Consider the following 27112-nt stretch of genomic DNA (forward strand, 5'->3'; position numbering starts at 1 on the left):
TGTAAGCCTCTCACTATCATACAATTCAGTAATGAATTGTATGTTCCTGGTAAGTTCCCCTTTATCCCTCTTAAAAGAATAAAGACGCCACAATCTTATTTAAAGTCAATTTAAAAAGTTTACTCACATCAGTTCACAGTTGGATCCCCGAAGGCAGACTTAGTTACAGATATGTACATGTGGATCTATCCTATATGGGGGAATAATCCCAGTGCTTCTGCTAGCTGAGAGCTAGCAGAGCAGTCCTAGCTAAAAGCTGGTCCAACGAGGAAAGAAGTGAAAAAGATATGGTGTGGCAGCATGCCTTGTCCTTTTGTTACCTGGACAGGTAAGGTCATGCCCACCTCTAGTCACATGCAAAAGGAAGGATGCTCTAGCCAGGAGGAAAACAGGAAGTTTTCAACTGGCTGGACCAAACATTCCCCTGCATGTCCACTCTAGGAAAACAAGGAATGTTGTACTTGACTGCTCTCAGTGGATTGCAACCCACATTTGTGTGTGGATACATATGTTTTGTACCAGCAAAAGACAGTGCAAGAAATTAAGGTGTCACTAAGAATGCATGCAATTTGGGGTGTAAAGGATGGAATGTTACAAACAGCATGACCGACAATACATAATGTTTGCTCAGGCAAGCATGGCTCGTAAGTAGATTTTGTTGAAAGTTCGGTGGATTTTGGAATGGCTGCCAGAATGATTTGGACCAGACTTTGGAAGTAATGGAATTTTAATATTTAATGCAAATTCTGGGGTTTGTTTTTAATCCGGCAATTAGGAAAGCTTAATGTCTGCTTTGGAACATAGGAAACTGCATTATAGAAACTCACATTATGCATTCCTCTAGCTCGGTAATATCTCCAAGTGTGGAACCTGTGAGGCATGTGAACCTTCAGAAGTTTCTGGACTACAGTTCCCATCATCCCTGACCATTAGCCTTGTTGGCTTGGGCTTATGGGAGTTGGAGTCAGGGGGTTGGACTAGATGACCCTCAGGGTCCCTTCCAATGCTACAATTCTATGATTCTATGATATGTGTAAACAAAACCTTCTACGATTCTGTGATTCTATAGGAGGCCAGGGTGTGAAACACGTCAGTGATTAAATAATAAAATAAAAATATCTCAAAATCCATATATATGAAAACAATTAAAAACAATTCCAATGTGGGTGTAGACTGGGATAAATATCTCTGCTTAAGGGCATGTTGAAAGATCTTTAGTAGGTTCCAGAAAGACAGTAGAGATGGCACCTGTCTAATATTCAATGGGAGGGGATTCCAATAGTAGGTGCCACCACAGTGAAGACCCTGTTCCTATATCATATGGAATGGACCTTCTGATAAGATATATCTGCAAGCAAGGGTGGAGGAGCCTCTGACCTAGTCGGACTACAACTCCCATCATTCCCAATCGTTGGCCATGCTGGTTGGGGCAGATGGGAGTTGGATTTTGACAACATCTGGAGAGCCACAGTCCCCCACCAAGTTGCAGTTCTGTGCAAAAGCTGGATGTGGTTGTGTTTTTAAAATAAAATAAAACATACAAATTATAACCAGGCATAAATCCCCACCGCTGTGTGAAACAATGTAGGCTGAATTTGAATTTCTGATGAAACCTTAATCTGTAGCGATGGTTTGACAGTTTGAGGCGAAGATATTCTGCAGCTCTGGAAAAACAAAAAAATATTTGGGGAATGGCATCGCTTTGCAGCAGTTCACACGCCTTTGACTTAAGGACTTGACTTTCTGTTTTCAGATGCGCAACTACTTTTTTTGTTTTAAGTTAGCCACAAAATGTAACTTAATAATCAAACAAATGTATCATCAGGGTACATGAATCAGAAAGTTTGCAGTTCTCCATTGAATGTACACTTGGTGGTTGTGTCATGAGTGGAATGGCTCTTATTCCTTTCCTGATGGGTCCGTTCAGGATTGGCCATGACTCAATAGTGTCAGATTCCACGTAGTTCATAATGCAAATATTCCACGTACTTCATAATGCAAATATTCCCCATCTTGTAATGTTCAATTATATTACAAGATGAGCACGGTTTTCCTGAATTTCTTCAACACAAAATGCAGAATAAGCTTGTGAATGGGTGCAATCAGCAAGGTGTCTTGGCAAATGTAGTCTCTCAAGGTATCTGAGTAGGTAAAAAGGTAACCCCTGGACGGTTACGTCCAGTCAAAGGCGACTATGGGGTTGCCATGCTCATCTCGCTTTCAGGCCGAAGGAGCCGGCGTTTGTCCACAGACAGCTTTCCGGGTCATGTGGCCAGCAGGACTAAACCGCTTCTGGCACAACAGGGCATCGTGATGGAAACCAGAGCGCATGGAAATGCCATTTACCTTCTCACTGCAGCGGTACCTATTTATCTACTTGCAGTGGGGTGCTTTCGAACTGTACGTCGGCAGGAGCTGGGACACAGCAACGGGAGCTCACCCTGTTGCAGGGATTCGAACTGCTGATCTTCTGATCGGCAAGCCCAAGAGGGTCAGTGGTTTAGACCACAGAGCCACCTGCATCCCTGGTATCTGAGTATGCAATAGGAACACAGTGTGCCCTGGATACCACATGTGTTGTTGAAGCTATTGCTGTTGGTGTTTAGTCGTTTAGTTGTGTCTGACTCTTCGTGACCCCATGGACCAGAGCACGCCAGACACTCCTGTCTTCCACTGCTTCCCGCAGTTTGGTCAAACTCATGCTGGTAGCTTCTAGAACACTGTCCAACCATCTCATCCTCTGTCGTCCCCTTCTCCTTGTGCCCTCCATCTTTCCCAAGATCAGGGTCTTTTCCAGGGAGTCTTCTCTTCTAATGATGTAGCCAAAGTATTGGAGCCTCAGCTTCAGGATCTGTCCTTCCAGTGAGCACTCAGGGCTGATTTCCTTCAGAATGGATAGGCTGGATCTTCTTGCAGTCCATGGGACTCTCAAGAGTCTCCTCCAGCACCATAATTCAAAGCATCAATTCTTCGGCAATCAGCCTTCTTTATGGTCCAGCTCTCATTGAAGCGGTAGTGTACCACTTTAAACAGTCATGGTTTCCCCCAAAGAATTCTGGGAGGTGTAGTTTGTTCAGGGTGCTGAGAGTTGTTAGGAGACCTCTCTGTTCCTCCCTCTGAGCCACATTTCCCAGAGTTCTCTGTGAAGAGGGACAGATTGTTAAACCACTCTGGGAATTATAGCCCTGGGAGGGAAATAGGTACACATATTTGGGGAAAGAGGCTTACTTGTGAGTGGCTCCTGCATGAAGTAGTTCCTCCTGCACAGCAGGAGACATCTCTAAGCCTCTTAGAAAATTTCTCACCGGAGGGAGAGGGGTCTTGTGCTCGAAACCTGTTTGCCAGTTTCCCACAGGCAACTGGCTGGTCCTTGTGAGATCAGGATGCTGGACAACATGGGCCATCGGCCTGATCCAGCAGGTTCTCATGTTCTTCACATAATTTCTGGGCTTCCTGGAGGCATCTGATAGGACAGTATGAAAAAATGAAAAGATGAATCCTTGGTCTCTGTCAAAAATACATATTGCAGGGCATCCCGTACAGCTGGAATGCAGGTAAAGCTTTTTCAAGCTATAATATCTGGTTATGAGGCTTGTTTAAGCTGGAATTTCACCCCAATTTCCCTCCTGGTATGAATGAGTGGCTGGAGGAATAAGTGTCTATTAATGGGATTTCTGGCAAACACTTGACTTCTTGAGTTTTGGCTGTGTGTTTGTTCTGCTGCTCTGGGGGAGCCATTTGAATGTGCTCAAACAAAAGAGGGTTTTAACACAGTAGCTAGCTTGATCTTTTGGCCCAATAGAAGACCAGCGAAGGAGTAAAAATGTACAGCTTCACCCAAGTTAAAAGGGGAAGGTTTGCTTCTAGATTTTGACTGTGCTGGAGGTCTGCTTGCTAGTCATTTTAATGTTTTTTAAACACTTCAGAACTGTTACCTGAGGGTAAATTTATGTTGGATTAATTTCAGCTTTAACAGTTGGATCTTCCTAGTGTGGTCACGACTCCTGTGGCATTCAGAAGCATGCTTCCTCCAACAAATGGAGGTAGAACGGAGTCACTGGAGTTATTAGGACACGGGTGGCACTGTGGGTTATACCACAGAGCCTAGCACTTGTCGATCAGAAGGTCGGCGGTTCGAATCCCCGTGATGGGGTGAGCTCCCATTGATAGGTCCCTGCTCCTGCCCATCTAGCAGTTTGAAAGCACGTCAAAGTGCAAGTAGATAAATAGGTACCGCTCCGGCGGGAAGGTAAACGGCATTTCTGTGCACTGCTCTGGTTCACCAGAAGCGGCTTAGTCATGCTGGCCACATGACCCAGAAGCTGTACGCCGGCTCCCTCAGCCAATAAAGCGAGATGAGCGCCGCAACCCCAGAGTCGGCCACGACTGGACCTAATGGTCAGGGGTCCCTTTACTTTATATACTTTACTTACATTGATTAGCTCTATTGAATTAGTCTGAGCCTCTTTTAAAGTCTCCACCCCCACCATTCAGCCCAGACACTGAGGTCCAGCTCTGAGGGCCTTCTGGCAGTTCCCTCCCTGTGAGAAGTGAGGTTACAGGGAACCAGGCAGAGGGCCTTCTCGGTGGTGGCACCTGCCCTGTGGATGTCAAGGAAATAAACAACTATCTGACCTTTAGAAGAGATCAGAGGTCAGCCCTGTTCAGGGAAGTTTTTAATGTTTGATGTTTTATCGTGTTTTTAATTCTGTTGGGAGCCACCCAGATTGGCGGGAAAACCCAGCCACATGGGTGGGGTATAAATTGTTGTTGTTGTTATGGCATTTGAAAGTGCTGTAAGGTTCTTTTAAATGTATAGAGTGGCAGGCCAGTTAATTCCTGTCTTATTTTCTTTTCCATCAAGGATGGTGCCTAGGGGACATGGAAGCATGGGGACCATTGTGGAATATGGATATAAAATTTACAGCATGTTATAGTCTAAGAGAAAATTATATGAAAATGATATATCGATGGTATCCAACACTGAGTAAATTGGTAAAAATGTATAAATCTAAATCAAATAAGTGTTGGAAATGTAAAGAGAAAGAAGGTTCTTTTTGCCATATGTGGGGGTTAAGGCTTACTGGGAAATGATATATAATGAAATGAAAAGGATGTTTAAAATAATGTTTGTAAGAAACCCAGAAGCTTTTCTTTTGGGAATTATAAGGACAGAACTACCCAAACTGTATAGAAATTTATTTATGTATGCTACTACAGCAGCAAGAATATTACTCGCCCCAAAATGGAAAGAAGCAGAAGTCCCAGCAAAGGAAGAATGGATACAAAAACTTATGGAATATGCAGAAATAGTGAAACTTATTGGAAGAGTAAGAAATCAAGATAACGAACTCTTAATAAAAGAATGGAAATGGTTTACTGTGTATTTACAGACAAATTGTAAACAGATAAGAACATTGGCAGGATTATTGTAATAACCTGCAGTTTCATAAGAGTATATATTTAAAGAAGATGAATAAATGAGCAAATTAAATGAATCTTGATATGCAGAAGATATTAAAAATAAATTTAAGAAACCGCAAAAAGAGGGGGAAGGAAGTCAGGTTTTGAAATGTCAAAAGATTGTAAAATCAGTGAAAAATATAAACCTGAAAAGTATAAATAAAAAAGTATATTAAAAAGATGGTACCTAGGGGAGGCTTATGGGATGCGGGTGGCACTGTGGGTTAAACCAAAGAGCCTAGAACTTGCCGATCAGAAGGTCAGTGGTTCGAATCCCTGTGATGGAGTGAGCTCCTGTTGCTCGGTCCCTGCTCCTGCCAACCTAACAGTTCGAAAGCACGTCAGAGTGCAAGTAGATAAATAGGTACCACTTTGGCGGGAAGGTAAACGATGTTTCCGTGTGCTGCTCTGGTTCACCAGAAGCGGCTTAGTCATGCTGGCCACATGACTCGGAAGCTATACGCTGTCTCCCTTGGCCAATAAAGCGAGATGAATGCTGCAACCCCAGAGTCGGCCACAACTAGACCTAATGGTCAGGGGTCCCTTCACCTTTACCTTAGGGGAGGCTTAGCAAAATATACCTGAGGGTGGATGATATCCTAACCGCCAGTTGACCTTCCCGAGTTTTTAAAAATTAACGCTATTCTTCTTGAATCTGCTAAGATGTACAAGAATGCCTCCTGAATAATTTAAACATGGGTTTTGTTCTCAGTGTTTTTGGGGTGGTTTTTTTTTAAGATGTAGGCTAAATGAAAGAGAAAACCCATTAAAAATAGAGAGTATCCAAGCCAGCGTTTTGTAGTGCTTTGGAAACAGTAAATATTCATGAAGGTCTGCAGTAGTGCCTAGGGCCTCCTTGTCTGGTTGAGAAGTGCCAAACGGATTTGCCAGACAGCTCTGGGACTTCTGAGATGTGAATTTTGTTTTGTAAAAGCCACTGTGTGGTATGTTGTTCTCTATCAATATGAGGTGTTGGCAAAACCAGGATATTTTCTTGCACATCAGGAACTGGTTAAACAACAAGAAGCCAAGAGCAAGAATAAATGGACAGTTCTCCCAACGAAAAGATCCCAGTGAAAAACTGTTTATTGTGAGGAAAGTGGGGTGTTTAGTTCAGAGAAATCGCAAGTAAGAGTTGACCTGATGGAAGTGTACAAAATTGCACATTGATGTACGAAGGGTGGACAAAGAAAAAAATATTTCTCCCTCTCTCACAACACCACATCTCAGGGACATCCAACAAAGCTGAATGCTGCAGTATTCAGGACAGACAAAAATAAAGTATTCCTTCACACGCCACAGACTTAAGCTAGCGTTTCTCAAAATTTGGTCTCCAGGTGTTTTGGACTACAATTCCCAACATCCCTGACCACTGGTCTTGCTAGCTAGGGATGATGGGAGTTGTGGTCCAAAAACAGCTGGAGACCAAAGTTTGAGAAACACTGACTTTAACTATAGAACACATTCCCACTGCCGGGTATAAATTTACAGTGGTACCTCGAGTTAAGAACCTAATTTGTTCCAGAGGTCTGTTCTTAACCTGAAACTGTTCTTAACCTGAGGTACCACTTTAGCTAATGGGGCCTCCTGCTGCCACCACACGATTTCTGTTCTCATCCTGAGGTAAAGTTCTTAACCTGAGGTACTATTTCTGGGTTAGCGGAGTCTGTAACCTGAAGCGTCTGTAACCTGAAGCGTATGTAACCTGAGGTACCACTGTAGTGAGGGAAGATCTTAATTTAGTTAGATACATGAAGATGGACAGCATTTTTATTTCCCTATACGGAAACCTGAGGTACCACTGTATACCAGATTGGTTTCCCCAGCCACTCTGGGCAGCTCCCAACAGAATATTGTTGTTGTTGTTTAGTCGTTTAGTCGTATCCGACTCTTCGTGACTCTTCGTGACCCCATGGACCAGCGCACGCCAGGCACCTCTGTCCTCCACTACCTCCTGCAGTTTGGTCAAACTCATGCTGGTAACCTCGAAAACACTATCTAACCATCTCGTCCTCTGTCGTCCCCTTCTCCTTGCGCCCTCCATCTTTCCCAGCATCAGTGTCTTCTCCAGGGAGTCTTCTCTTCTCATGAGGTGACCAAAGTACTGGAGCCTCAGCTTCACGATCTGTCTGATTTCCTTAAGAATGGATGCGTTTGATCTTCTTGCAGTCCATGGGACTCTCAAGAGTCTCCTCCAGCACCATAATTCAAAAGCATCAATTCTTTGGCGACCAGCCTTCTTTATGGTCCAGCTCTCACTTCCATTCATCACTACTGGGAAAACCATGGCTTTAACAACAGAAAATTAAAAACATGGTAAAATATCAGACAGCTGGATGATAGGGGTGGAGACGCTCCTTCAGGTATGCTGGGAACCAAAGAATCCTGGGAACTGTAGTTTGCTTAGGGTGCCCGAGTATTGATAGGAGACACCCCCCCTGTTCCCCTCACAAAACACACAATGCAAACATCACAGTATACTGTGGAGAAACACATCATGAAAGAATCTGTGGGTGAAGGTTCCTATTCTTTTTATTTTGAAAATGCAGTGCGCTCAATTCTACAATTCTCAGAGTGGTTTAGCAATCAATCTCTCTTACCAGGGAACTCAGGGGAATGTAGTTCTGTGAGGGGAATAGGGATCTCCTAATAATGGCTCTCAGCACCCTAAAAAAAAACTACAGCTCCCAGAATTCTTTAGGGGAAGCCATGTTGACAGCAGTCACAAAATTAAAAGACTCCTGCTTCTTGGGAGAAAAGCGATGACAAACCTAGACAGCATCTTAAAAAGCAGAGACATCATCTTGCCAACAAAGGTCCATATAGTGAAAACTATGGTTTTCCGAGTAGTGATGTAGGGAAGTGAGAGCTGGACCATAAAGAATTGATGCTTTTGAATGATGGTGCTGGAGGAGACTCTTGAGAGTCCCATGGACTGCAAGAAGATCACACCTATCCATTCTGAAGGAAATCAGCCCTGAGTGCTCACTGGAAGGACAGATCCTGAAGCTGAGGCACCAATACTTTGGCCACCTCATGAGAAGAGAAGACTCCCTGGAAAAGACCCTGATGTTGGGAAAGATGGATGGCACAAGGAGAAGGGGATAACAGAGGACGAGATGGTTGGACAGTGTTCTTGAAGCTACCAGCATGAGTTTGACCAAACTGCGGGAGGCAGTGGAAGACAGGAGTGCCTGGCGTGCTCTGGTCCATGGGGTCACGAAGAGTTGGACACGACTAAATGACTAAACAACAACAACAACATGTTGACAGTGGGTTCCCTTAGGGATGGGCGGCCATTTTGCCCCATGTGTCCCCCAAACTCTGCGGAGAAAAGTTGCTGCAATGAAATGCGTTATTTCACAGTTGCTTCTTCTTCACATGGAGCTGCACAAACTCAGTTTTAACCTTGAGGGTGAACAAATAGGGACTAATTGCACGGTAATGTCATCCGTTACGGTGGCATTTCCCCCGTAAAAACGAACGGCACAAAATCACTGTTTCTCATCTCTGCTGCAATGAAGGCTAAGTGCACTTCACTCAGTGCCCTTGCTTAGGAACCCATCTGTATTTATAGATGCTAAACAACAGGAGCTACCAAACTCCGTAGCCTTATTTTTCCTAAGTAAATAAGACTAATTAAAGCGCTACAAAGTTCAGAGTAATCCTGGCTGAATTACCGAAAGCCTTCCTTGAACGGTTTTGAAGGGCGAGTAAATACGGAGCAGTCGAGATGGAGATTAACAATGAATTGTGTGTCCCCCTTTTAACTTTCACACCAGTAGGAGAAAATCAGGGGCTTGGAAGCTGGAACGGGTTCTGCCTTGGCGTGCCAATGGTTCTGGAATGCCATGGACTAATCGCCAGTGCTTTGAATCACTGGAGACACACTGGTGTTTTGTGTGCATAACTGGAGGGGGGAGTTAATAATAATAATAATAATAATAATAATAATAATAATAATAATAATATTTTTTATTTATACCCCGCCCTCCCCAGCCAAGGCCGGGCTCAGAGCGGCTTACAAGCAATAATAAAAACAAGATGAATGATTACAACTTAAAAACAAAAATAAAATACATTAAAATAATGGAACATTAAAATATTAAAATGTAACCTCATTGCAGGAGGAGAAGGAAAAGAAAAAAGAAAGAGGGAGGGAGGGAATCAAATTGGCTCCAAGCCAAAGGCCAGGCGGAACAACTCTGTCTTACAGGGCCTGCGGAAAGAAATCAGATCCTGCAGGGCCCTGGTCTCATGAGGCCGGAGCCAGAGTTGAAAAGACTTTGGCTCTGGCTGAAGCCAATCTAACTTCCTTAGGGCCTGGAACCACTAGGGTGTTGTTATTTATGGACCTTGAGGCTCTCCGTGGGGCATAGCAGGAGAGGCGGTCCCGTAGGTACGAGGGTCTTAGGCGGTGAAGGGCTTTAAAGGGCTTTATTGGCATGTGTCCCCCCCCCCATATCCAAGTGGTGAGAGATTTGGCGAGGGGTCCAGTGCTTACTCAGGGTTAACTTTGCTTGGAATGTGGGAATGTTGAGGATAGTAGGAGAGGGTATATTGATTAAATTTGATTCTCACTCACGCTAGTGAGCTAGTGGCAGAGCACATTTCATGTATAGCTGAGGAAGCTAGTTGGTAGATTCGTTAGAATTTCTTGAGTTAAGCAATCCAGTCTGGCTTGGATTGTTCCTGGTAAATTCCCCTTGAAAAGGTAAAGGGACCCCTGACCATTAGGTCCAGTCGTGACCAACTCTGGGGTTGTGGCGCTCATCTCACTTTATTGGCCGAGGGAGCCGGCATACAGCTTCCGGGTCATGTGGCCAGCATGACTAAGCCGCTTCTGGCAAACCAGAGCAGCGCACGGAAGCACCATTTACATTCCCGCCAGAGCGGTACCTATTTATCTACTTGCACTTTGACATGCTTTCGAACTGCTAGGTTGGCAGGAGCTGGGACCGAGCAACGGGAGCTCACTCCATTGTGGGGATTCAAACCGCCAACCTTCTGATCGGCAAGTCCTAGGCTCTGTGGTTTAACCCACAGCGCCACCCGCGTCCCTTTTAAATTCCCCTTATTTCCCTCTTAAAAACAATAAAGACACAGCAGTCTTCTCAGAAAAGTAATAAGAAGTTTACTTACATTCAGTTCACTGTATGACCCCTGAAGGCAGGCTTTAGCTTGTAGTTACAGAAGAGAGTGTGGGTTGATCTCATGTGGGGAATGAGTCCATGTGCTGCTGGCTGAGGACCAGCAGACAACATAAGAGCATCAGGAAGAGTCAAGAGAGAGAAGGGAGAAGGGAAGATGGCTGTGTGACTGACCCTTTTGTTGGGTCTGCCAGGGTCACGCCCATCTACTTGGTCACATGCAGGGGCAGGATGCTCCAGACCAGGTGGGGCAGGAAGTCCTCCTGGCTGGAGCAACACTCTCCTGTGTGTCCACTCTGGGCAAACAGGAAATGTTGTACTTGACTGCTACAGTGATGTTACATCCCACATTGGAATGAAGGTCAACGGAGACTGTGCTGTCTTTGGGATACATGGTTTTATTTATACATATATGCAACCTTAGCATAAGACGGGAGGAACTCCCAGGATTAACACCCCAGAAGATTTTGCTTCTCCATCCAGCACAGAGAATGCATGTCTCTGTGTCTCCAATCTGCTCCCAGCTCAGCTCACTCATGCAACTCTGGCTATTGTTCTCCTACCTAGCAACAAGGTGAAAGGCCCATCCCTTTGTTCTATGGCACAGAACAATTTCTTTGGTTATACTAATTGTGGTGCTTAACTAGTCAGCCAAAGCCATTGCCGAGACAAAGGGTTTGCTTGCTCTTATCAATTCTATGGGATCCCAAGAACTGGAGTGGACTCAGGACATCATCTAGACCAGGCATAAACTCGGCCCTCCAGATGGTTTGGGACTAAAGCTCCCATCATCCCTAGCTAACATGAGCAGTGGTCAGGGATGATGAGAGCTGTAGTCCCAAAACATCTGGAGGGCCGAGTTTGCCTATGCCTGATCTAGACCAGGGTTTTCCAAACTTGGGTCTCCATCTGTTGTTGGACTACAGCTCCTATCATCCCTAGCTAGCAGGGTCAATGGTCAGGGGTGATAGGAATTGTAGTCCTCACACAGCTGGTGATCCAAGTTTGGGAAACTCTGGTCTAACCTTCTTCTGCCTGGAGAGCAGCTCTCTCCAGTGGCGTAGCGTGGGGGGTGCAGGGGGGGCCCGGCCGCACCGGGCGCAACATCTGGGGGGTAGGGTTAGGGGGCGCAAATCCACGGGTTAGGGGGCGCAAATCCACAGGTTAGGGGGCGCAAATTACTTGCCTTGCCCCGGGTGCTGACAACCCACCCTACGCCACTGGCTCTCTCCAAGGACTCGGACAGAGAGGGCCTTTCCCGATTCTGCTGCCTGTAAATGAAGCCTGAGACCTTCTGCGGGAAAGCTGTGGGCCTTCTCTCCTAAGAGCAACAAGCAGGAGATTTGGGAGACTCTCAAACACAAAACAGGAATTGCAAGAAGCTGTTCTATCCTAGCATCATCTGCTCAGAGTGGCTCCTTGAGGGTCTCAGACAGGGGAGACTTTCCCATCACCTGTTAACTGATCTTTCTAACTAGAGATGTCAGGGACTGAACTTGGGAGGTTTTTCTTGCCAAGGATGTGGTCTACCACCAAACGGTAGCCTCTCCGCATAAAACAAGCTGTCCTCTTCCACATTTATGGCGGTTGTTGCTTTGGGAAAGGAAATGCTTCTCTGCTCTTTCTGCCAAGCGGGACAGCATTTATTTATTATCCTTTTTCATTATTTCCTCTTTTTCTTTTAGTAAGCTCAGAGTGGCTTGGATGGAGGCTCTGATTAGGTCAAGACCTAGTTAGCTGCAGCAGCTTCCCAGCCTCAGGTGCTCCAAGTTATTTAAACATCCATAACTGTCCCTTTCAGGTATCCCTAGGAAGCAAATGCCAGGACTCTTGGGTCCTTGTAGTATAAATTAAAACCAGATGAAGCTTCTCCAAGTGCACACCTAGTGTTGTAAAAGGACCCAGCAGAGCTGTCCCTGCAGTGGAATGCCAAGTCAATAATTAAGTTCTCACAGGCATTGAACAACAACAACATATTTATACCCCAGCCATCTAGCTGGGCGGTTTCCAGCAAAATAGTATAAGTTTAAAACAACAACAACAACAACAACAACAACAACAGTGGTGCTCCCTCACATAAATAGTGAGAGGAGTAAAAACAAAAAACAAAAGACCAAGCAGCAAGGCCAACCAGGAAAACTGGGACCTAAGCTTTGCTGTTGTGTAGGTGTGGCCTTCAAGGAAACTGGCTCTGAGCATGCTCAGAACAGGTCATCAGAACAAACTGGCTCCTGAGTCTAACTATAGCAGCAGACCTATTAGCGTTATATGCTATGGCTAGATTGCCAGGGTGACAAAAGAAAAACTGCACAACCAGGGCTAAGAATCAGTAGCTCTGTCAAAATACAAGTTTACTATCACATGCCTTTCCCACCCCCCACCCCCCTTGAGACAGATGAGCGGGACCTCCTGGCCACAGCAATACTTTTGAATCAAAATTTGGTTGAGTTTTCCAGAGAGCCGATTGGATCCTCTTGAAATTCAAGTGGAGGATGTGTAGGACTTTGAGGGGAGGTGAAAACAATTGCTTGACATTCTACTCAAAAGGGTTGTGCCCTGATTGCCAGAATGGATCACACCCCACTGGTATAAATATTGTAAATAATAGGCAATGAATAATTTTGCAAGCCCAGAGAGCTTGAGAGAGAGGGGGGGGGATCTGCTATTACTTCAAAACTGGGATTTGCAAAAGGCAGAAGCAGTAGTAAGAGAGTAGCTTCCGATGCCTGAACTTTGACCTTGCATGAAATGGGAGAAGACCCCGCCAGTCTCTGGGCCAGGGGCAAAAGACTCCTAGGAGAGAGTGGAGAATGGTTTGCATCCCACGGCTGTCTCCATCTTCAGCTCCTGGTGTGAAGCGACCTTCTGCCTCTCTCACGACAGATTTTGGAAGAACAGTGAAACATGGAAACCCCTGTTTGTTGGTGTAGTTTGTCTCCTAGCGAGAGAACGGTAGTGCTTTCTGCGTGCGTAAGGAAAAGGCCCTCTCGCACTCTGCAGGAGCCGGAGCCGAGCCCTCGAGCAAGCCTGGCATTCAACCTTTCCCTTCCTCTTCTCGCTGTGAAAGCTGAGCAGTCTTTGTGCTCTCCAGAGCAGCCTCGTGAAGTGAACAGCTGCATGAGCGGGATGTAATTTAAACCAGGCGTTTTGAAGTACAGCATCTATCTCTCTCTCTCTCTCTCTCTCTCTCTCTCTCTCTCTCTCTCTCTCTCCTCATTTCATTGATCGTGTAAAACAGGGTGTGCCACGGCTGGTTTGCAGCAATTTTTAAATGCAGCTCGACAGTTCGGCAACGAGCGGAGGCCAGAGTTGCCAGCAGTGGCAGAAGGACTGTTTGCTTTCCTTCCCCCCATCCCAGTGTAAAAAGACTTTTGGGAATAAATCCAACAGGCAGAGGGTGGGGCTGCTTGGAGATATCGATTGCTGCCAATTCCATTTTGAAACGTTGCGATCGGATTATTGCACAGGTCACAAGTGAACCATCTGGCAGAGATTTTGCACCGCTCTGAATTTTGCAATGCAATTCTTGGAAGTTTTAGGCATACAGTGGTACCTCGGGTTACATACGCTTCAGGTTACAGACTCCGCTAACCCAGAAATAGTGCTTCAGGTTAAAAACTTTGCTTCAGGATAAGAACAGAAATCGTGCTCTGGTGGCGCAGTGGCAGCTGGAGGCCCCATTAGCTAAAGTGGTGCTTTAGGTTAAGAACAGTTTCAGGTTAAGAACGGACCTCCGGAACGAATTAAGTACTTAACCACTGTACAGTGGTACCTTGGTTTGCAGACAGTCTGGTATGCATACATTTTGGGTTACAAACATGTCAAACCTGGAAGTGCATGTCCCGGTTTGCGAACTTTTTTTGGATTACAACCCTCTTTTTTTTTTAGATCACGAACAAAAAAAAATTGGAGGCCCCATTGGTGAAAGCGTGCCTTGGGTTACAACCTGTTTTAGTTTACGAACAGACCTCCGGAATGGATTATGGTTGTAAACCAAGGTATCACTGTAGTCTGAAGTGCATTTAAGCACTGTTTTCAGGGGAAACTTGCATTTAAATGGTATTAAAATATGCATCTACATCAGTGAAATTTTTCATAGGGAAAGAGTCTAGGCCAGAGGCCCCAACTTGCGGGGGCAATTGGGTGGGGGCAATTTTGTGCACATGAGCTTCGCACCTCCCTCCGTAAGCCAGGCAGACAATTCCCAGCTTTGGAAAAGAGGCACCAGGTTTTTAATACTTGAATACTCCAATTTACCGGGAACATTTAGGGGACTAGCTTAGTCCCCCTAGTCCACGGACCACACACCACTGATCTAGAGATTATTCTTGATTTTTTTAAAAAAAGCAGATTTCTTTATTATTTATTTCAACATTTTGTACACAGCTTAATCACAGTCGTTCCGAAGCAGTGTATGAGAGACTCAGTACAGTAAAACTAAAAATGAGTCGAAACTGTAGGGATTCCATTTAAAAGTCTACGGAAACATTTTTAAAAGTCTTCAGTAGGTCTTGAAAGTTCTACAGGGAGGTGGACCTGTCTGACCTCGTCTGACCTCAACTGGAAAACAAGTTCCACAAAACGACCCACATTAGTGTACATACAGATCCTGGTGCATTTGTGTCGTGCATCCGAGCCAGTGAGGACCTCAGACAGTGTCCCCTTTGAAGAGCTGAGTGATCAAGCAGGGATATAAGGGATCAGATGGTCCTTGAGGTATCATGGACCCAAATTCAACAGAGTGTCCAGATCAAGGACAGTAATAGTACCACTCTATTCTGCCTTGGTCAGACCACACTTGGAATACTGTGTCCAATTCTGGGCACCACAATTTAAGAGGGACGTTGACAAGCTGGAATGTGAGCAGAGGAGGGCAACCAAGATGATCAAGGGTCTGGAAACCAAGCCTGATGAGGAACGGTTGAAGGAGCTTGGTATGTTGAGCCTGGAAAAGAGGAGACTGAGAGGAGACATGATAGCCATCTTCAAATATCTTAAGGGCTGTTTGTCAGGAGTGTGTGCAGGAGCCAGGCCCTGTGACCAGTTAAGGCTTAACAGGACTGGGGCCTTCCTAAGTTTGTTCTGAAGAGGCAGGGCACAGCCGCACAGGTGAGGCCGATTGGTAACTCACAGTGCCTGGTGGCAAGAGCTGGGAAGGGACATAAGGGCAGCATTCCGGGTTCGCGTCTCTGCTCCTCCACATGCAGCTGCTGGGTGACCTTGGGCCAGTCACACTTCTCTGAAGTCTCTCAGCCCCACTCGCCTCACAGAGCATTTGTTGTGGGGGAGTAAGGGAAAGGAGAATGTTAGCCGCTTTGAGACTCCTGAAGGGGAGTGAAAGGTGGGATATCAAATCCAAACTACTACTCCTCCTCCTCCTCCTCCTCTTCTTCTTCTTCTTCTTCTTCTTCTTCTTCTTCTTCTTCTTCTTCTTCTTCTTCTTCTTCATCCTCTGACCCTTGACTTCTTGACTCCCAGCTCGCTGACCCTCAGACTCTTGGCTTCTTGGCTCCTGGACTCTCATTCCTGCTCCCACCCCGCCATCTTGCCCCCAGTCCCGACGTCCTCAGCTGGGACTTCGATCGCCCGTAGACTGGACTGTGACACTGTTGCATGGAAGATGGAGCAAACTCGTTTCCTCTTGCTCTGGAGGGTAGGAGGACTCAAACCAATGGCTTCAAGTTGCAAGAAAGGATATACCAACTTAACATTTGGAAAAAAACTTTCAGACAGTAAGAGCTGCTCAGCTGTGGAAGGGACTCCCTCGGAATGTGGTGGACTTTCCTTCCTTGGAGGTTTTTAAGCAGAGGTTGGGTGGCCATCTCTTTAGCTGAGTTTTCCTGCATTGCAGGGGGTTGGACTAGATGACTCTTGGGTCCCTTGCAACTCTGATTCTATGGAATTGTTAGCACCTTGTAAATTCATGCAAAAAGTCTGAACCTGATCTGGCAGCATATGGGCAGCTAGTGCAGCCTTTTGATCACTGGAGTTATGTGCTGGGAACTGTCTGTCCGTATCGCTAGCTGCCACATTTTGCACCATCTGGAGCTTCTGGGGCAGAACCAATGGTCGCCTCACATAGTGCGCATTGCAATCATTGAGTCTTGAGTTTGCCACTTCATTAATCGCTGTGCCCAGGCTACCCCTGCCCAAGAACAGCTGAAGCTGGCATACCAACCGAAGCTGCTAAATGTCATTCCTAGCCACTTGAGCCTCCAGCAACAAAGACAGAACCTTCAAATCTGTTCTTTTGAAGGGAGTACGGCCCCATCCAGAACCTGAAACATGCTGGAATGGGGGCTACCAACTCCCAGTGTCTCTGTCTTCCCAGGGTTCAAGCTCAGCTTCCTGGTCCTCAAGATCATTTACGGCCTGTCCTGGACTCAGATGTTACAGAGAAGTAGAACCCCCTCAAAGATAAGGAAAGAAGTATCCAGCCTTCTGATACAAAAGGAAAAAGGAATGGGGAGGGAGGAGGAAAACAAGCAACTTCAGGTCCCAACTTTTCCACAAGGTTTCATAACGCCCAGGTAGGGTGGCTATTGCAGAAGGTTGTGGTGGATCCAAGTGGCCAGTTTGATGGAGAGGGACCTGCTGGTCTCGCCAAGCTCTCTGGTGCAGCCATGTTTAACAGACCCCAGTGGAGGAAGTTATGGGATTTTGTATTTCTACGTTTGTCAACATGCAGTGAGAGAGGAGGATCCAAAGGGCATTTTGGTCCTGGTAGAACCAATAAAGGAGGCCTCAACTTTCCTTCTTTTTCTGCTGCCATAGTATTCACTGCTGACAGTTTAGTGATGCTTCGACAGTCCTGCCTGTTCCCTTCCCTGCTTCACCCCTTTCCACCAATTGTACTCACTTGCACTGGTCCTTGGGTAGCAGCATGGTTCCTCTTTCAAGCTACAGAGCAGTTGAGATGCTTGTGAATATTCCGTAACACCACTGAAGTCTAATTTCTCATATTGCGAAGGCAAACCTCTCGCAGCCGATCATAGCAACTAGCTATGGATTATTTTAAAAACTCAGCCTATATCTGTGTCCCCGTCTCCCTGCCTCTTGTCTCGTTTTGAGGGCGAAGTGGCAAAAAGCACCGCTTTCTGCAAACCTGTGCTTTAATCTGACATCTCATTTGCCTCTCTACCACCGTAAATACCTCAAAGGATTATCCAAAGCGGCTTTTGATATCACAAATAGAAGTGTTGGATAGAGTTCATACTCCCCTCACCCCGCTGGCAAGATACCTCATTTTTTTAACAGCTCATTGAGAAGTGAAAGATTAAGGAACTGAGATTCAGACTCTGAAATCTCCATTTACGAGGCAGGGGGTGGGAATGGACGCTTTGCCTGGAACTTTAAAAAGTTGTTTACGATTCGAGTCCAGTCGGGGGTAGAGAACCCTTTTCACTTTGAGGGCTGCATTCCCCTATTTATTACATTTATGCACCCACTCTGGGATGTGACCCATGAGAGCCAGTCAAGTACAGCATTCCTTGTAATGCTAGAGAAGACATGCAGGTGAATGTTTGGTCCAGCCAATCAAAACATCCTGTTCCTCCTGGCTGGAGCATCCTTCCTTTTGCATGTGGTAGAAGGCATGACCTTACCTGTCCAGGTAACAAAAGGACAAGGCATGTTGCCACACCCTCTCTTTTTCGCTTCCTTCTTTGTTTGACCAGTTTTTAGCTAGGACTGCTCTGGTCCAAATCTTTCTGGCAGCCATTCCAAAATCCACCAAACTTTCAACAAAATCTACTTACGAGCCATGCTTGCCTGAGCAAACATTATGTATTGTCAATCATGTTGTTTGTAACATTCCATCCTTTACACCCCAAATTGCATGCATTCTTAAAGGTAAAGGGACCCCTGACCATTAGGTCCAGTCGTGACCGACTCTGGGGTTGCGGCGCTCATCTCGCTTTATTGGCCGAGGGAGCCGGCGTACAGCTTCCAGGTCATGTGGCTAGCATGACAAAGCCGCTTCTGGAGAACCAGAGCAGCGCACGGAAATGCCGTTTACCTTTCCGCCTGAGCGGTACCTATTTATCTACTTGCACTTTTATGTGCTTTTGAACTGCTAGGTTGGCAGGAGCAGGGACCGAGCCATGGGAGCTCACCCCATTGCGGGGATTCAAACCGCCAACCTTCTGATCGGCAAGTCCTAGGCTCTGTGGTTTAACCCACAGCGCCACCCGCGTCCCACATGCATTTTTATTGACACCTTAATTTCTTGCACTATCTTTTGCTGGTACAAAACATATGAATCCACACACAAATGTGGAATGTAATCCACTGAGAGCAGTCAAGTACAACATTCCTTGTTTTCCTAGAGTGGACATGCAGGGGAATGTTTGGTCCAGCCAGTTGAAAACTTCCTGTTTTCCTCCTGGCTGGAGCCTCCTTCCTTTTGCATGTGACTAGAGGTGGGCGTGAACTTACCTATCCAGGTAACGCAAGGACAAGGCATGCTGCCACACCCTCTCTTTTTCACTTCCTTCTTTGTTTGACCAGCTTTTAGCTAGGACTGCTCTGCTAGCTCTCAGCCAGCAGAAGCCCTGGGATTATTCCCCCATAAGGGGTAGAGCCACATGTACTGTATATATTTGTAACTAAGCCTGCCTTAGTTACAAATGTGTAACTGCAGACTGATGTGAGTAAACGTATTTTATTGACTTTGAATAATTGTGGCATCTTTTTTCTTTTAAGAGGGATTCAAGGGAATTTACCAGGAACGTACAATTCAATCTGAGACAGACTGAATTGTATAATAGTGAGAGGCTCACACGAGCCTGCAACCAGCCATCTGCTGTGCATGTTAGAAGGGGAATATAACTACTAAGTAAAGGAACTGGCTAGCGCAGGTTAGGAAGGATGTTAATAAACAATATATCCTCTCCTGCCACCCTGAACATTCCCACACCCATTTGCTGTCACGGCACCTGAGGTGGTTGACAAGGGCCATGCCCACATCCCACATTTAGAGCACTGTTACGCCACTTTAATCACACACACACACACACACACACACACACACACACACACACAGCTTTATTATGCTCCATAGACCCAAAATACACAGCACAGCGATAATATATATCAACAGTTACTAAGGAGTAAGAGCAGCCTTGCTAGCAGCCATGGCTTCCCTCAAAGGATTATGGGAGCTGCAGTCTGTTTAGGGCGCTGAGAGCTGTTTGCAGACATGCACACCGCCCTGTTTTCCCTCACAGAGCTACAATTCCCAGAGTGGCTTAACAACCAAGCCTTCTTCCCAGGGAATTCTGGGAATAGCAGTGCTCTGAGCAGCAGCACCCAAGTTGCGCCCAACATGAGGGGCCCCCATCGTGTGTGCATGAAGTCACACGCACAATGCCCCCCACCCAAGTCCGGCCCTGCCCCCTGCCCCCCCCCACTAGATTTTGCCCTGTCTCTGAGGGGAACGGGGGCCGCTTAAAATATTGCTCAGCATCCATGACAAATTGCCGCTTCCAGAATTCTTTGAGGGAAACCACGGCAATTATTATTGTTATTATCATTTATTAAATTTAGATACTCCCCTTCATCACAGAGCCGTTTACAGTATATAAAAAAACTAAATGCATGACACAATAACACCAAAACAAAACAACACTCCCCCCACATTTCCCAAGGGACTCTGGGAAGTATAGTTCAGGGAAGGGAATTGAGGTCTGAGAGCACCCTTAACAAACCACAATTCCCAGAATCCTTTGGGGGAGACCAAGGCTGTTAAAATGGTATCATAGTGATTTAAATGCATAGATGGAGACAGGCAGGTTCTCTGTGTGCATCTCTTTCTCCTCCCTCCCACTCCTCTGCCACAACAATATATTTCATTAGGGCTTAAAACCCCAATTAAACATGCAAATTGGATATAGCATGCACAAATACTTAATAAGAGAAATAGGGACCTCAGTTGTCCATCATCTTGTCTGCTTTGGTCCTAAGCCAGCGGCCATTTCTGGCGGCATCAAATTCCATCCGTTCATCTGGCATTATGTGAATAAGTGCCTCTTCTTCTTCTTCTTCTTCTTCTTCTTTGTCTGCCCCAAATTTCTGTTGGCAGCATCGTGTAATTTCATATGAGGGAGCGTCTGATCGTCCCGTAATTGCCCTGCAACATAGCAATTGATCTCTTTTCATCTCAGATGTATAATTTTATAGGCAGAGCTGGACGGCGCCTTGAATTGTTCCCAAGGCTAGCTCCGCCGAGAGCTTTCGGTGGACCATAATTCAGAGCACTTCGCGAGAAGCAAAATTAGTCGTCGTTCCTCCACCTTGTGCATCGGGTGAACGCCTTAAATTGCCCACTGACACATGCATGAAGGAATCCTTCATTGTTTGGAGACTAAGCCCAGAAGGTTTCAAGCATGTGTCAGATGTCGCTGATGAAAAACTAAATATGAAATTGCAGAAGATCAGCAGTGTTGGCATTCACAGTGTCTAGCCTCTGGTGAATGACAGCCAGCTATGCATTCTGCAACGAGGAACATTGACCTCTATGACTTCTCGTCTCCAGACTGTTGGTGATTTGCAGGAGGGATTCAGATTCATACTGGGAATGTAGGTCTACAAAAGCATTCTGCCACCCAAGTGCCACAAATCCACCTTGTTTTCTTAAAGGCCACTTTGTGGTTAGGTAGGATTGCCATTTAGGGACGCGGGTGGCGCTGTGGGTTAAACCACAGAGCCTAGGACTTGCCGATCAGAAGGTCGGCAGTTCGAATCCCCGTGATGGGGTGAGCTCCCATTGCTCGGTCCCTGCTCCTGCCCATCTAGCAGTTTGAAAGCACGTCAAAGTGCAAGTAGATAAATAGGTACTGCTCCGGCGGGAAGGTAAACGGCGTTTCCATGCGCTGCTCTGGTTCTCCAGAAGCGGCTTAGTCATGCTGGCCACATGACCTGGAAGCTGTACGCCAGCTCCCTCGGCCAATAAAGCGAGATGAGCGTGCAACCCCAGAGTCGGCCAAGACTGGACCTAATGGTCAGGGGTCCCTTTACCTTTACTCTAGGATTGTCATATATCTGGGTTTTCTCAGGCCTGTCCTCCTTTCAAGGTCCAACATCTCTTTTCCCCCCAATTTTAAAATTAATTTTCCAATATTATAACAAGCATAACAACAAACAAAAAGAAACATTACAATACCAAGAAAAAACAAACAATCAAACAGAAAAACATTGATCATAACTGTTATAATCCACTTTTGTTGTCATTGTTAAATGACTTCCTCAAATCCCTCTGGCTGAGTTTCCATATAGCTCATTGTAGCAGTTTTCAAACACCATTTTCATATAAAATTTACTTGTTCAATTAACATCTTTCTTTCTTTTCATTTTGACTTCTGTCCATGATATTATACAATTTCACATAATTAAATCTTAAACCAATCTGTTACTCACAAGTCTTTCTATTTAAGTTATCTTAACATATTTAACTAAATAGTCTTTAAATTTCTTCTACTCCTTTTCATACTCCTCCTCCTTCTGGTCGTGGATTCTTCCGGTCAGGTCAGCTAGCTCCAAAAAGTCCATCATCTTCATCTGCCATTCCTCCACTGTTGGTACTTCTTGTAATTTCCAATTTTTGGCCAGTAAAATTCTAGCTGCAGTTGTGGCATACAAAAACAGTCTAACATCTTTCCTGGGCAATTCCAGACCTATTATTCCAATTAGAAAGGCTTCTGGTTTCTTAATAAATGTATATTTCAACATTTTTTCCAATTCATTATAAATCTTTTCCCAGAAGTCTTTCACCTTGGGACACGTCCACCACATATGGCAAAAAGTACTTTCTTTTTCTTTACATTTCCAACATAAATTATCACTCTTGTGGTAGATTTTTGCTAGTTTTACAGGGGTTAAGTACCATCTATACATCATGTTCATAACATTTTCCTTTAACATCATACATGCAGTAAATTTAACCCCTTTCTTCCACAACCTTCCCCAATCTTCAAACATTATATTATACCCCACATCTCTTGCCTCAAGGTCAAACATCTCCACCCAGGTATGCCACAACAGCAGCAAGAATACTTATCGCAAAGTATTGGAAGACGCAAGATCTACCCACCCTGGAAGAATGGCAGATGAAGGTGATGGACTATATGGAACTGGCGGAAATGACTGGCAGAATCCGAGACCAGGGAGAAGAGTCGGTGGAAGAAGATTGGAAGAAATTTAAAGACTACTTACAAAAATACTGCAAAATTAATGAATGTTAGAATGATGTTGGATTGAAGTTAAGTGGTTTTTAGCAGTAATGTTAAAAAGATGTGCAAAAATGGATTGTTAACAGGTGATAATTAAGTTATAATATATTAAGACTAAAGATTAGGATAAAAATAAAGAGGGAAAGGATTTGCTGAACCAACTAATTGAATTGGATACAAAAAAGGGAGGTGTGAGGAGGGCCGGGGAACAGGCAAATGAAAAATAAGACATGAAAAGACTGAACTGTTTTTAACTGTTTTTATTTTGTATTTTTTCTTTTTCTTTTTTCTTTTTGTAATACTTTGAAAACCTTAATAAAAATTTAAAAAAAACAACAACAAACATCTCCACCCGGGCGGACGTTTACAATTTTCAAGAAATGAGTGGGGGGGGGGGTTTGTTTTTTGTTTGGGCAGGCATGTGCCTGGGACGCTCCCCAGCTGAGCCAGCACCATTGCTCCCCCAGCTCATTCTCGAACCAGCGCCGGGCTGGGGGATCCTTTAACTGGCTCTGGGCTGTGGTAGCTCCACAGCCTGGAGCCAAACCCCTGTGCCTTTTCCTCGGGCTTAGCTGGCAGCAGGGTGTGTGTGTGTGTACTGGCCATGTTGTGTGGATGCCTGATTATCGTCTTCCAAAGCAACAACTGTATTCCGCCAGTAAAGCTAGCAATAATGTATCATACTCATGATAATAAATGCTGGAAATGTAAGGAAAAAGAAGGAACCTTTTACCACATGTGGTGGACGTGCCCCAAGGTAAAAGACTTCTGGGAAAGGATCTATAATGAACTGAAGAAAGTGTTGAAAAACACATTTATTAAGAAACCAGAAGCCTTTTTACTTGGTATAGCAGGGGGAGAAATCCCCAAAAAGGATGCTACTTTTTTTTCTGCATGCCACAACAGCTGCGAGAATATTATTGGCGAAGAATTGGAAGAAACAAGATTTACCAACTATAGAAGAATGGCGGATGAAGATGATGGACTATGTGGAACTTGCTGAACTGACTGGGAGACCAGAGAGAAGAGACGGTGGAAGAAGACTGGAAGAAGTTTAAGGAATATTTGAAAAAATATGTTAATATTTAAATCTTAGAATAGCTTTGGAAGTGGATATAGGCTGTAGGGTTAGAAGTAGAAGATAGTGTATTTTAAAATACTGTAGTATTATTTATAAGTGATAAAATGGTTAAAAATTATGATATATGAAACTGCTAAAGATGAGGTAAAATGAAAATCAGATAGGGGGGACTTGGGGAAGCTCACCTAACAATGTTTCGGGGGGGGGGGGGAAGGATAAGACAAGAATTTGTTTGTATTTCTGTTTGTATTGTTTATTTGTTTTATAAAATGAATAAAAAAAATGGGGGGAGGGATAAAGCAACAACTGTATTTCGAACTTAAAAATGGAAAGTGTAATGCCTGCAGTCAACAAAAGAGGTTCAAAGACTCTCTCAAGGCAAATCTTTAAAAAATGTAGTATAAACACCAACAATTGGGAAACACTTGCCTGAGAGCTCTCCAGTTGGAGAACAGCCTTTACCAAAGGTGTCATGGACTTTGAAGGCACTCGAACTCAGGACGCAAGGGAGAAACGTGCTAAGAGGAAGGCACGCTTGGTAAATCCACACCGTGATCAACTCCCGCCCAGAAACCTATATCCCCACTGTGGAAGGACGTGTGGATCCAGAATTGGCCTCCACAGTCCCTTACAGACTTATTGTTAAAACTGTGTTTATGGAAGACAATCTTACTCGGCTATGAGGGATCGCCAAAGAAGAAGTATGAAGTCCAAATGTGTCCTCTTTCTTGTTCCTCGAAATATGGCAATGCTAGTTAGGAAAGTGATGGGGGAATGGGTTGGATAGTGTGTAAAGACATATAACATACCCTCTAACATTCCTCAGGTGAAATTAGGGACATTTCTCAAACCCCCAAATTGACCCTCCTTGACCCCCTATTTTTGGTCTCCTCCCTCCTTCAGAACATTTCCTATCAGAAGAAGGATGAGTGCCACCTACCTGTTGTTGTTGTTGTTTAGTTGTGTCTGACTCTTCGTGACCCCATGGACCAGAGCACACTAGGCACTCCTGTCTTCCACGGCCTCCCGCAGTTTGGTCAAACTCATGCTGGTAGCTTCGAGAACACTGTCCAACCATCTTGTCCTCTGTCGTCCCCTTCACCTTGTGCCCTCAGTCTTTCCCAGCATCAGGGTCTTTTCCAGGAAGTCTTATCTTCTCATGAGGTGGCCAAAGTCTTGGAGTCTTCAGGATCTGTCCTTCCAGTTAGCACTCAGGGCTGATTTCCTTCAGATAGGTTTGGTCTTCTTGCAGTCCATGGGACTCTCAAGAGTCTCCTCCAGCGCCATAATTCAAAAGCATCAATTCTTCAGCGATCAGCCTTCTTTATGGTCCAGCTCTCACTTCCATACATCACTACTGGGAAAACCATAGCTTGAACTATACGCACCTTTGTGGGCAAGGTGATGTCTCTGCTTTTTAAGATGCTGTCTACGTTTGTCATTGCTTTTCTCCCAAGAAGCAGGCGTCTTTTAATTTCATGGCTGCTGTCACCATCTGCAGTGATCATGGAGCCCAAGAAAGTAAAATCTACCTAGGTACACCTACCTGTAGCCAGCCACAAAGTTCCCTGGGTGACCTTGGGCTGCTCACTCACTCTCAACCTAACCTACCTCACAGGGTTGTTGTCAGGATGAAATGGGGAGGAGGAGAGTTATGACCTTGAGCTCCTTGGAAGAAAGGTTGGGCAATGAGTGTCCACGTAACTTTCTCCCCAGAGTAAGACACTGAAAGGCTAATTTATTGGGTAAATGTAATAGTACCTGTACATTTTGTGTCGTATTTCAGGTTCCAGAAGGGCTAGAAACTCACTCTCTTTTAAAAATGAAAGCTGGGGATCTGGAGATTATTATTCATTTGGGGGGCCCACCGCCCAACCACCAGACACCCCTTGGTTTGATTTAGAGTACCGTATTTTTCGCTCTATAAGACGCACCAGACCACAAGACGCAGCTAGTTTTTGGAGGAGGAAAACAAGAAAAAAATATTCTGAATCGCAGAAGCCAGAACAGCAAGAGGGATTGCTGCACAGTGAAAGGTGCAATCCCTCTTGCTGTTCTGGCTTCTGGGATAGCTGTGAAGCCTTCATTCGCTCCATAAGACGCACACAGATTTCCCCTTACTTTTTAGGAGGGAAAAAGTGAGTCTTATAGAGCAAAAAATACGGTATATCCTGTCTGCCCCAGCTCTAATCTCTGATTCTACAACACTTCTTCCCCTAACAAATCCTGTGTTTTCTCTTCTTCCTCCCTTCAGTTTCCCTACTAACAAATCTTCTTGTCTCCTTCCTTTCTCTCAGCTGGTTCTGCACTGTGATTCTTCCGCAAGCCTGCCCTTCTCCGCTCTGCTGGAGAGATACTGTGAAGAATGGTCCTCCCATCACAATTTGACAGGTAATAATGACCTTGAGATAGTGTCTAATTAGTAGGGGATGCCCACTGGCTTAGACAGCTTTAAAAAGGGAAATTTGCGGCAGAGAGGTATTTCAGTCGGTTGTGGGATTTTTTGGCCATGATAGTGAAATGGAACCTGCATATTCAGAGCCATAAATATCAAGTAATAGAGACATGCAATGGGTTAGAGCTGTTGCCTTCTTGCCCTTGTCTATGGACTCCATTTTGATTCTCTCAGTTTCTCATTTAACCAATCATAAATCCAGCTGTCCACATTTTGCAGCAATCTGATTTCCTTTTTCTTTTGAGCATCTCATGCAAATTTATAAGCATTGTAGGGCTAAATTTCTCCCAGTAAACACATTTTACATGCAGCCTTGACTAATGTAAGCATTTTTGCAATCAATCTTTCCCAATATAATGCATTTTTATATGCTGTTTTCGCTTTCCCCTGCTAGTTCTCACATTCTTTTGAAAAGGGCAAATTTGATAGATTTGGATTTAAATGTGCACTGAATAAAATTTCTTCTCCTTCCCCTACTTCCAGATGACCTGTTTTATTGAATATTTGATCCCTATACGCTTGTACAAAGTTTGCAGGGAGGTTAAATTATGTTGGCTAGTTGCTGAGAAATCGTTCTGATTTGTTTCTGGGGAGGTTATACGATGTTGCATCCAGCAAGCGTCATCCCATTCCCATTGGCTTTTATGTCAGTTTCCTTATCTCGGAAAGACCGGTTTGTGGGCAAGGACAGAGGACTCAGCTACATTAGTAAAGAAACAGCGATTTGAATGCACTA

At 44.9% G+C, this 27112-nt stretch overlaps 1 protein-coding gene across 3 annotated transcripts in view; it reads left to right on the forward strand.

The window, feature by feature from the left end:
• The window catches only part of CRHR2 (corticotropin releasing hormone receptor 2), a 212100-nt gene that overhangs the window by 3039 nt on the left and 181949 nt on the right, over nt 1-27112 (forward strand). Inside the window, exon 2 of one of the 3 annotated variants that reach the window (XM_077936695.1) lies at nt 26219-26312. The exons of the other annotated variants lie outside the window; for them this stretch is intronic. Coding sequence (XP_077792821.1) covers nt 26219-26312 — 94 coding nt within the window. The remainder of the gene's footprint in view (nt 1-26218; nt 26313-27112) is intronic. 3 annotated transcript variants of the gene reach the window in all.

This window comes from Podarcis muralis, chromosome 12 (genome assembly GCF_964188315.1).
Source record: "Podarcis muralis chromosome 12, rPodMur119.hap1.1, whole genome shotgun sequence".
NCBI lineage: Eukaryota > Metazoa > Chordata > Lepidosauria > Squamata > Lacertidae > Podarcis > Podarcis muralis.